Source organism: Macadamia integrifolia, chromosome 3, assembly GCF_013358625.1.
Source record: "Macadamia integrifolia cultivar HAES 741 chromosome 3, SCU_Mint_v3, whole genome shotgun sequence".
NCBI classification, from domain to species: Eukaryota; Viridiplantae; Streptophyta; class Magnoliopsida; order Proteales; family Proteaceae; genus Macadamia; species Macadamia integrifolia.
In genome coordinates this window covers 28,131,947-28,143,773 of record NC_056559.1, presented here as the reverse complement: position 1 = coordinate 28,143,773, position 11,827 = coordinate 28,131,947, and the positions used below count along the sequence as shown (strand labels likewise).

Here is an 11,827-nt window from a genome sequence, read left to right as displayed (position 1 = left end):
CCCACAAAAATCATCACCCACTATCTCCCAACACTGTTTTAAGCTCCTAGGAACCCATCAGGGCCAGGAGAACTATCTGGGTCCAGCCCCCATACCACCTTCTTAATCTCTTCCCTGTCAGGGATTGCTTCTAATATCGAGGAGTCCTCCATATTCACCTCATTAGGAATCACCTGCAATAGCTCCACATGATCTACGCAATGGTCCACTTTATGAAAATTTTATAAAAAATGAGACACATATTCTGCATCTACAGCAGCTCAGAGACACTGTACCATCTTGTTTTTTCAAAGAGTGAATGCTATTTTTATACGACGTACCTTAACCGAAAGGTGGAAGAACTTTGAGTTACGGTCTCCTAGTTTCGCCCAATTGCAGCGAGCCTTTTCAGCCCAAAGTATTTTGTGCATCACCACCACTTTCAAGAGCCTAGTCTTCGCCTCTACTTCTTTGGAGTATAGCTCATCAGACATCCCTACATGGTCAATAATTCTCTGGACTTCCTCCACTTCTTCAGTAGCATCTTTAAGTGCTACATCCAAGTTAGGGAACCTCTGTCTTGCCCACCCCTTTAGAGCACTCTTCACCGCCCTTAATTTATGTACCAGCCTGCCAATGGGACCACCCCTAACCTCCCTAGACCACACCTGCCTCACCAGGCCATCAAATGATTTCGCTTCCATCCAAAAATGATGAAAGCGAAAAGGGGCATTTCGAGGCTTAGGAATCGCTGCCAATGAAAAAAGGATTGGAGCATGATCCGAAATTAATCTATGGAGCACCTGCTGACCACAATCACCAAAAGCTTCCAACCATTGAGCATTGAAAAATCTTCTGTCAAGCATTGCCGCCACATGCCCTCTACATCTATTGTTAGTCCAGGAAAATTTTGATCCCTGAGACGGAGAGCTTATCAGATCACAAGCATCCACCATGGCCTGGAATTCTGCCGCAGCACCCACATTGAATCTACCAGGACCCCTCTTCTCATGAGAATACAACGTGGCATTAAAGTCCCCTAGAACGACCCATGGAAGGGACAGGGCAGCCGTAGTGCCCAACTCCACCCAAAGATTCCTACGCTCTGCCCTAAAGCACGATGCATGAATCAAGGAAACCAATACCTGATGACCATTCCATTGCAGTGAAACTGAAATCATCTCCTTCGAGGATTGCACCATTATTGGCCTCACAAGACAATTTTTCCAGACTACCCAGAGGTTTGGCACTTTGTCACGACGGGAGTTATGAATAATTTCAGCCATGAATCCCAGCCGATTAAAAAATAGGGTAGGGAAAGACACTGAATCCACCATGGGCTCTGCAATACACACCACATCAGGGGAGTGATCACGAAGAAAAACATGCAATGCTCTAGAAGCCGCTTGCTTTCGAACACCTTGGATATTCCAATAGAAAATCCGCATAATTAACTGGTTGTTCCATCAGACTTGTCCGACCTCAAGGTCTGACCACCAACTTTGTTTTTCCTTCTCCTTTTCTCCCCTGCTTCGGTCCCTTTCTCAATCATCTCTGCCGCTTTGTCGACAGCTTAAGCCCCCATCTGAGCAATCTCCTTCCTGCTCAAAGGGAGTTGCAATGGGGCAGTATACTCCCTATTCGTCGTTGTACGACCCCCCTGCCTGCCAAACCTCATCGAGTACTTCCTAGGGACACCCCTATCCTCTTTGGATGAACAGAACCCCTCACCACACCCTGAGAGGAGGGTGCAATGGCGTTGCTCACTTGCTGCTGAATCTCCATTGGACCAGAGGTTGAAACTGAACCAACCTGGTTCGGTTTTCCTCCCTTGACAGTATCTTGGTCTCATTTTGACCCAGTTTCAGAGCTTGACTCATCATCAGACCGGCCCACCTCATCATCAGAAGATACCGAATCCTTATCTGAATCAGAAGATTCAGAGTTGATCTCCTCCCTATCATGAGATTCCTTATTTAATTTCTCCCCCTCATGAGCCGTTTCCAGATTTTTCGAAATAGGAATAATAGGATTGTGAATGGGAGAAATCAATTCAATTAAAATCTCACCTTCCTCCACATTTGGTAACTGAGGTGAGGAATTAATGGGAATAAAGGTGCCCGACATTACTCCATCAGTGTTGGATAAGGGCTGAGAGTTGTTCACACGATTTAAATTCAAATTCAAAAAATCATGATCCATTCTTTCCAAAGAAGTGATGTTTCGAACGGGTGAGTTACTCGTTCCCAAGTTGACTCTATCTTCTTCGTACACCGCCCCTGGTATCCCTGCCTTGTCTTGAGCATTCAGCCGCTCATCATAGGCCTTCTTTTCTCAGTAGGCATGAACTTGGTGCCCCAGTTTTTTGCAGAAGCCGCATTTCCCCAATGAGTCCTCGTAGATCAACTGTTGCTTGAACCACAACAAGGTTGCAGTCCTAGGTTGTTCGCGTTCAACTTGGATTTCCTCCAGCCTCGGAACCCCCACTTCCGTCTCCACCAGAACACGAGCATAATTCTCATATATAATGTTCTTGGTGCATTGATCGAGTCCAACTGGCCTCCCTACCGCCCTAGCCATTGTCAATAGGACCTTTTCATGCCAATATTCCAGGGGTAGATCTGGAAAACGCACCCAAACTAGGACCTTATTGATCAATTTTTCATGGATGCTGAAGCCTGGACACCATCTTTAAAACCAAATGAGTTAACCTCCAATCTTCACAGGGCCTCGCTTCCACATCAGGGCCATGTCATTCTCAGACTCAAATTGGAAGATTGTGAAACCCTTACCCATGGGCATCATCTTCACTCTACCTTTCAGCTTCCAAGATTCACGGGCTTCTCTGTGTACATCATCCACGGAAAGAAAGCGAAAATTGATTCTACCGATCAAGGAAAATCGATATTTGTTTAATCTATCCTCGTAAGCCTCTTGGGGATGATCACCTTGGTCGAATTCCCTGCATGATCTGGGTCGGGCAGTTCATCCACCATCGGTGCATTTGATCCTACCACATTTGCATAAGATTTGTGTGGTAATGGATCCGCTAGGGCGGTCACTTTTTCAGAAGCTTCGGTTCAGAACTGACAATGGAGGCGAAGGATTTTTTCACAGCAAGAGTAGGATCCTTTCCCCCATCCAAAACCACCTGCTCCATGGGAGGTTGAGCCTTCCAAAAATCAGTTAACCGGAGTTGCCTTCCCCTATTCGACGGGAGACCACCTCCTGGATCATCCCCTGTGACTGTGAGAGGGCTCTTAGACATCTTTCTTAATCAAGAATCTAGAGGAGATTAGAATCTGCTTAATTCAGTGAGTATAGGACTCTATCTACTATTGAGTATATACATCTAAATTTTAATTAAAAAAACATGATTTATCAAAACTCAAATTTGTAATTTGATGACTTAGCTCAAGCAATTCCAATACAAATCCTATTTGTACCATTTTTTTAACTGATTGAGCCCCATTTGCAAAAATGTTGTAGAAACTCCAGCATCTAAATACCAACCATTTTTATCTTACGTGTTATAGAAAGATTTAGCCCAATATTGGAGTCTCAATATCACCCTTGGATGTAGTTGAACCTGTTAATGAACAGACAACAAAGAAATAGTTCAAAAACATATAAAAAGTAAGAGAATTGTAAGAAATTTTGATAGACAAGTAAAAATTGGAAGAAGCGACAGTTATATATGATTTAGTCAATATTCAAGTAAGAACATCAATTAAGAGAATGGAAACTTAGTAATTAACCAATCAACACTTTAGAATTAATATGCTGGAGCAAAATGCAAGGCAAAGGACTTCATAAAAACATTAATTAATGTATTGCAATAGATTTCTATAAAAATAAAAAATAAAAAGAAACAGAAAAGTCTCTTTGAGCAAGTGGTGTAGCCTACGCTTACTCACATGCTTTTTTTACTAATTCTTTTGAGGATGGAGAAAATTTAATATAATTTTTTTTTGAGGGGGCATAGGCTAGCCCTTAGAGAATCCTCTCCGAAAAGGCGGAAAAAATTGAACTTCAAAAATATTAGATAAAAAACGAGTTCAAAATAATGTAACTACAGAAAGTCAGAAACATCATTAGTAACATAATTAACATTTGCATAAAACTGTTTTTACTTTTTTGGTAACATTTGCATAAAACTATCAAATGTGGACATATAGTAGTGTTCTGTAAGAAACCTTAACTAACCATTGATGCCAATTTGAAGATCATCGAATTTGAGCGAAAAAATCCTAATGACACAACTTTTTTTTTTTTTTGGTAAAAAATCATGTGTATTAAAAAAATAGGAGAAACAAGTCAGGTCTAGAAAGACACCAGAAACAGGAATACATAGGATGGAGGTGATTGAGATCTCAGGATCCTCTCTTTACCTTCTGCATGGCCATCAGCAAGTAATAGGATTCTCAACTCCACAGAACAAAGTTAAGAAAATCTATATCTTGGTCTACTTTCTGCATCTCTTCTAATATCATCCAGCATTGAATGAGGAAACGAGGGACAAAAGACATTAGATCCATTTCTAGCAGTACTTTTTGCCAAGTAATTTGCAATTGGATTTGCCTCTCAATAACAATGAGATAGTTTCCATTGAATTCTGGAAAGATATGGATAAAGTGAGTGCCAATCTTGCAAAATGCACCATGGGATTTTTTTTTTTTTTTTTTTTTTTTTTTGAGTAAACTGCTAGCGATATTGGTAGTGAGTCTGTTTCAATCCATAATCTTTCAATCCCCAACTACTTTGCTAACTGAATACCTTGAATCAGGCCTTGAAACTCTGATTGGTAGTGTTAAATCCTAATGACGCAATACTGCAACTAAGTACACTAGATTTAATTTTATCTATAAATCAATATACATCAAGTTAAGTGACTCGTTTCAATCCTTCTTATATGATCATATAACAATTCATTTGTTATATGTGCTAACAACATTATTGAGATGCCGGTTGGACTTCATCACTCCTATGTTACAACACAAATTTATGCAATACAACTATTAAAACTCTATGAAACATATGTATTTAGTGATTCCCTGGAATAAGACTAGCTTGCTAAAGTATATTCTATCATATGAGACAATAATGGAAGTTGTGATGCAAGACGTCTATGAAAAAGCCACCTGAATTCTGCAGGTTAAAGGCCTAAAGTTGTCCAAATGATTTCCACCGGCCACCACAAATTAGATATTAATTCATAAATCTAACATGCCATAATCAATAATGTAGAAGAAAAGCCAATAAAGGCTAAAAAAGTTAGTTATGTAATAGGTAGTAAACTTTCTTGGCACTAAACAAATAACTTGTCTAATAAAGGTTCTTTAGAAATTACGAAATGATAAATGGTTATCTCTCATCAGAAATTATTTTGTTCGATTAAGTGAACCGGAAAATAATTGGGCAGTACTGATTCATAGTCACTTTTACTCCATTAAGGATAGGTCTTCTCGTCTGCGTAGTTGGCTTGTGCCTTCTGTTTATCCTTCTTGGTTTTTCGTCCGGAATGATCTTTGCTTTTTGTGGAGGTTTCTCTAATTATTTTCTCTTTTTGTTTTTTGTTCTTCTTACTCTTAGAGAAAGATTTTTATGCTTCTTTAATATATTTTGTATTCATTCAAAAAAAAAAAAAAAAAAAAAATTAACTAAACCAAAAGCCTATCTCTGATGGTTCCCGTAATGGAGCCATCCACAGTCAAGTGAAATCCAATCCACGAAATAATTTGATCTATGGACAGCATGTTGTGGTAAAGGTCGTAATGCTAGAGGAATCATTACCGCAGGGCATTAAAAGGAGAGGTCATAAGCGTCTATACCATAAAATCGATTTTCGATGGAATAAAAAAAAACATAGAGAGTAGAATCGTAACCATAGAATACGACCCTCAGGCATATCTCTGACGAGATGACAAGAGATGCAGCTACAAGACCTAGTTACAGACTTATGAGATAACGTGTGAGTTCCTGCTGATGGCAATGTCGAAGGTGGAAAATCAAAGAATGATACTAAAATATGGAAAGAGCTCAAAAATTGCTAAGCAGAAGGCCAAGGAAGAAGAATCAACCCCGGGGGTATGACTGGGTTATTTACTTTTGCTTAGATTTCAAATTTACCTATATATGCTCCCTACAAAAATTCTTGGGAAGTTTGTCTAGAATTCTTGGGAAGTTTTTTGAGATCTGTGATGGAAGCAGAGGGGTTGCCGATAGGCCCAAGCCTAGAGCCCAGCACTAATCTCGTATGGGGGTGGCCCCCGCAATATCGTTCGACCGATTGACCACGACCCAATGAGTCGACCAGCGATTTAAAATATATAATGTACTGTTGTCTTGTTGAGAAAGTCATTGTAATTTTGGGGTTTTTCAAGCTAGGGTTTTAGGGCGAGTTTTCTCGTCGCTACTTGGGTGTAATCTCTCTCTTCTGCACAGTGAAACTTCGTCTTCTTCGCCCGAGGACGTAGCACACCACACCAATGTATGAATCTCGTTAAATCTCTGTGTTGTGCAGATCTATTGTTTGTTGTTTTCGTATTTTTTGGTGTTTGCTCTAAAAACAACTCGTCTTAAATCTTACATCTAGATCGTTACTCAATCCAGCTTAACAGAATGGAAGTAAAACAGGAAGTTTTAGGATAAGTTCGAAGAATGCCGTTTAAAGTGGTATGGGCATCTACAATAGAGACCTAGGGATGCCCCAGTGAGGAGAAGTGACTAGATTCAGATGGAAGGAGCAAAAAGAGATATGGTTAGGGGTAGGCCTAAAATGACCATAGAGGATGTTGAAAGAAAAGACATGCAGAGGCTAGGTCTTAACTCTGGTATGACCTCAAACGGAAACTGTTTGGAGGGCAAAAGATCCATGTTGGCTGATTGTTGGTCGGATGTTTTTGTGGTGCTGTTTTGTAGCTTTCTTTTTCTTTGTTCATTTTTTCCTTTTTTATATTTATGTTACGCGGATCCATGTAGCCAACCCCATTTAGCTAAAATTATAAATTGGTAAAAAAATAAAATTATAAAAAAAATTATTAAGTATTAAAATGATACCATAAATATTTTTGCACGATTACTTTAATGTTCAATATTCTTCTTATTTAAGAACTTGGGATGTAGTCAACATACATATAGTGATTATAAATTCAATCAACATCTCATAAAAGTGGAAAATTATAAAGATTCAAAATAGAATAGTCGAAGTAAATAAAATAAAATAAATTATTTTCCTACAATTTCTTCAATGATGATGCTATCACTATGAATTATCTAAACGTAAGCAGCTTTATTTTTTTAGGTCATGAATCAGAAAAATGGAATTAAAAGAATAAAATGAATACATAATTATCATTTAGGCATATCTGAACGACACAAATACAATCAAAGGATTACAAACTTGTGGATTGAATCTGACTCTGTGGCAGTAGTCACCGCTGTTCAAGGCAAGTCTCTCCCTTGGTTTGCCCTGCAAGAGTGGCTATCTTTACAGCACTACCTCAATTCTATATCCTGGAAGATTTCTCATTGCTACAGGGAAGCCAATCCAATTGCGGATTACCTTGCAAAATCAGCTGCAAAAACAGGATTATCTGGAACCATGGAGGAATTTCCTACTCATATTATTGAGGAGATTAGATGTGATTCTTTCTCCAAACCAAGATTTAGATTCTGTAGATAGCTTTGGAGGACCCTGCTGATGGCAATGCCGAAGGTGGGGTCCTTTCTTTAGCTTTGGTTTTTTCTTGCTGTACCCTTATATCTTTTTTACTCTCCTTTTTAATATAATTTTGATTTCTAGCAAAAAAAAAAAACGACACAAATACAATCAAAGAAGTTACTTCAAACCCCCACCATTGGCATTGCCATCAACAGAGGGAAAAAGCAACCAAAAAAGCATCAAGAGAATCTATATCTTGGACATTGCAACTTCTCCCAATTGATTTCGAAGGTGATGAAATCTGGTGCAATGTCCCAATTTTCAGAACAATTGAATTTAGCAACTCACTGTTGTAAGAATTTTCCAAATGAATGGGAGATAATACCATTGCATTGAGTTGAGAAAACTCTTCCAATGCAGCCACTTTGTAAGAATTTTCCAAACGAATTTTTTGACGAGATAGACACTCGAACATTGCCTTCGAATCACATTTGATCCAAAGACAAGAAATCACTTTTTCCTTGTTGGCTTGACCACCAATTATCACAGCTGCAAATCCTGCCATAAAATTCAAAGATACACAAAAGAATTGGAAGAACAAGCATCATAGTCACCAGTCATGGATGTAATAATCCCACAAAGCACCTGCTTGGCCAGGATTGCCCAATGAACAACCACCAACGTGTAAGAGGCTTCACCCAAATAATCTCCACAATTCTTTGATGGGGCCGACCTATCACCTTAATTCCCGATGCTCTTGAGGCAAGAAGACCCTATAAAGAAAATTTACAGGGAGAAACCAAAGCGCTTCCTGAATATTCTTCGCCACATACTTAACAATAAAGTCCACCCTTTCTATACATAAGAAATCCTTCATGAAAGAACTTTTAAAATTTTCTCTTTAACTATACATTGATACACATTTTTTACATTATATACATAATTTATCTTTTACCTAATTTTTTCTATGGACATTGTATTGTAGAAATACTACATATCTACAGCACGAGAACTATCAAGACTAGGTGGAGTACATCAAGCTCCAATTTTACAACATTTTTCTGAATCTATTTTAGGTTCAACCACAATCAGGTGCTTCAATCAAGAAGAAATATTTATGGACAAAAAATTCAAGCTAGTAGATATGTATTCTCGGCCCAAGTTTCATTTCTCTAGTGCTATGGAATGGTTATGCTTCCGTTTGAATTTGCTGGCATCCATCACATACGCCATTTTTTTGGTTTTCTTGATCTTAGTGCCAAAGGGAGCACTCAGTCCTGGTAAATAGTTATATTTGAAATCTTATAAAATCATCTTTTAGGGCAACCATATTTGATTTTTCTCATGGAAGCATACTAAATTTATTTTGTTTTCTTTTCTCATTGAAGGTATTGCAGGTTTAGCAATCACATATGGGTTGAGTTTCAGTATGCATGGGGTCGTTTGGAATCTTAGTAATCTTGAGAATAAAATCATATCTGTTGAAAGAATATTGCAGTATGCTTGTATGCCTAGTGAACCCCCTCTATTGGTAGAAGAAAATAGGCCAGAGCATGAATGGCCATCACAAGGAAAAGTTGATATTGTTGATGTGCAAGTAATGCAAAACATAGATTCCTCAAGTCTTTATCTCCTTACTTATTTCCTTAGTTTATTATTCTGAATCCTAATGTTATTGGTAGTTCTTCCTACTCTTATTGGGAATATGTTAAGCTTCATGATTTGATTATTTTATATGTTTATAGATCCGGTATGCCCCACATCTTCCTCTTGTCTTACGAGGTATCACATGTACTTTCCCCGGAGGGATGAAGATTGGCATCGTTGGGCGAACAGGAAGTGGTAAATCAACACTTGTACAAGCTCTCTTCCGTATGCTTGAACCTACAACCGGTTAGATTTTGATAGATGGTATCAACATCTCCAACATTGGTCTTCATGACTTACGATCAAGATTGAGCATCATCCCGCAAGACCCCACAATGTTTGAAGGGACTCTAAGAAGTAATCTTGATCCACTTGAAGAGTACACCGATGAACAGATATGGGAGGTGAGATTTTTTTCATTTGATAAATAAGCTCTAATCACTGACATAGATAGTAGGGACAAATATTTTACCTTACTAATGATTTGCATACAAAGCAAACACAGTTCAACTGCTTGGTTGGGAAATGTATCTCAATGGACTCCTTCTCCCGGTCTTTTTATTTTTTATTCAATTTTTTAAATTCTTTCAGATATTGAAATCATTTCATCAGATGCAATGGATCTTCTTTGGAAAAGTTTGGCCTTAACGATTCTCTTAATTACTAATTGGGAAGTGCAATGTATTTAGTGCTCGGATTTTCATTTCCACTTGGCACCCTTGCTTGTTCATTTCATTTTTTGCTTAGCTCATATTTAATAATCAATTTTATGTCGTCTTGAATAATCAAGCAAAGTGGTAAACTGACATGGACTTTTTGTTGTTTTAGTCTTTAGATAGATGCCAGCTTAGTGATGAAGTAAGAAAGAAAGAAGGGAAGCTTGATTCAGCTGGTTAGTTTTTTCTCATATTCACTTCATATCAAAGTTTCTCAACATTAGTTTATCCATGCACATGTGAAATATTATATGATATCAAACTTCTAGTGCACAACCTAATCTCCTTGCCCCTAACATCTTTCTAACAAGAAAGAGAGGAAGAAAAGTTAATGAAAATAGGATCCTAATAAGGCTAACCATATGTTGTTGTCATAGTGACTGAGAATGGAGAGAATTGGAGCATGGGTCAAAGGCAACTAGTTTGTTTAGGACATGTATTACTTAAGAGGAGCAAAGTGTTAGTACTTGATGAAGCTACTGCATCAATGGATACTGCAACTGACTATCTAATTCAGCAAACACTTAATCAACAATTCTCAAGATCTACTATCATCACAATTGCTCATAGGATAACATCTATTCTTGATATTGATATGGTCCTCCTTCTTGATAATGGTTAGTAGCTAGCAATTATTACGCATTGATTGGGTTTAGTTAAGTTTGTTAATATGTCTTTTCATCCTTTCATGTTGCAAGTCTAATCAGATTGACATGTTTTCTTATCTTAAACAGGCATTATAGTGGAATATGATTCCCCAGCCAAATTACTAGAGAACAAGTCCTCATTATTTGCAAAGCTTGTTAAGGAGTATACTCAAAGAATTAGTACCTAGTTTTTTAAGGTTAAATTAGTGAGTTTTGAATGTTCAAATTAAGGAAGTTGCTGATTTTCTTGCTAAAGATGCAGCAAAATCAAGCGATTTGGATACCAATATTCTTTTCTCTACACACCTATGTTCAGAAATTGGTCATGATGCAGAATCGAGACCTAGGTTTTGATTTTATTAAGTTTTTTTTTATTTATTTATTTTTTTTTATTTTCGATTTGTTTATCCATGCTGATGGCCATGCCGAAGAAATTGATTTCTTGATTTTTTGTATCTATTTTTTCCTTTTTAATAAAATTTTGGATCTTTAGCGAAAAAAATTAAGAAAGTTGCATTAGAGTGAGGTGCATTTCTATTTTTAGTATGACATAAATTTGTAGGGTGACGGAGGCTGCCTATAATCATTTGAGTTGGCTTCGGTTAAAAGTATTGGGGATAGAAAAGAAGATGTAAAGAAGAAATTATTTTCTTCATACATGTCTATAGCTTGTGAGAATTTTTAGTAGTTTAGTGGCATCTTTAGACGGCCACAAATTTCTTCCACATGGCATATTGAATAAATCTCAAATTTTGTGGACAGGTGGAGCCTAAGGTCCCATGCTCTTTTGGAAAAAAATATAGTTGGCCAAGTGGGAAAAAAATTAATCTTTGAAAATCTAGTAAACAATCATTGCAATTTTTTAAAGAAAAAAATGGATAATTGAAAATACAAGTGAATCTTCCAACATCTGGGAGGGATTATATGCTTTGAATCCAAGCCTAAAATTTGGTATGTGAGCAGCCCTTGACCATTTTCAAAAAATCAATATAATTGATACTCCTACATCATCCTTTTATTTGCTAAAACTTGGTGGTGGTCTAGAAATGCACCCTACTTGACAATCACAAGCTTTTTCAATAAAGCTTCTAAAACAGAAAATTTGGCTTCTTCTTGCATTAATCATCTTAATTATCCACTAACAAAAGTTTCTTTAATAACAACTATTTTATCTT

At 37.5% G+C, this 11,827-nt stretch overlaps 1 protein-coding gene across 1 annotated transcript; it reads left to right on the top strand.

The window, feature by feature from the left end:
* Window positions 1–8,627: 8,627 nt before the first annotated feature.
* On the top strand, window positions 8,628–10,991 carry LOC122073092 (ABC transporter C family member 3-like). Its single transcript, XM_042637610.1, has 6 exons — window positions 8,628–8,922; window positions 9,031–9,239; window positions 9,388–9,693; window positions 10,118–10,181; window positions 10,383–10,622; window positions 10,740–10,991. Exons 3-6 carry the CDS (start codon window positions 9,625–9,627, stop codon window positions 10,838–10,840), a joined length of 474 nt encoding a protein of 157 aa, XP_042493544.1. The 5' UTR covers window positions 8,628–8,922; window positions 9,031–9,239; window positions 9,388–9,624; the 3' UTR covers window positions 10,841–10,991.
* The last annotated feature ends 836 nt before the right edge of the window (window positions 10,992–11,827 follow it).

What these genes read in the sequence shown, in the direction of transcription:
- LOC122073092 (XM_042637610.1), top strand. Translation starts at nt 9,625, where the DNA reads ATGTTTGAAGGGACTCTAAGAAGTAATCTTGATCCACTTGAAGAGTAC. An exon ending in AGGGAAGCTTGATTCAGCTG is followed by an intron (nt 10,182 to 10,382) that starts GTTAGTTTTTTC and finishes TTGTTGTCATAG; the next exon opens with TGACTGAGAATGGAGAGAAT. An exon ending in GGTCCTCCTTCTTGATAATG is followed by an intron (nt 10,623 to 10,739) that starts GTTAGTAGCTAG and finishes TATCTTAAACAG; the next exon opens with GCATTATAGTGGAATATGAT.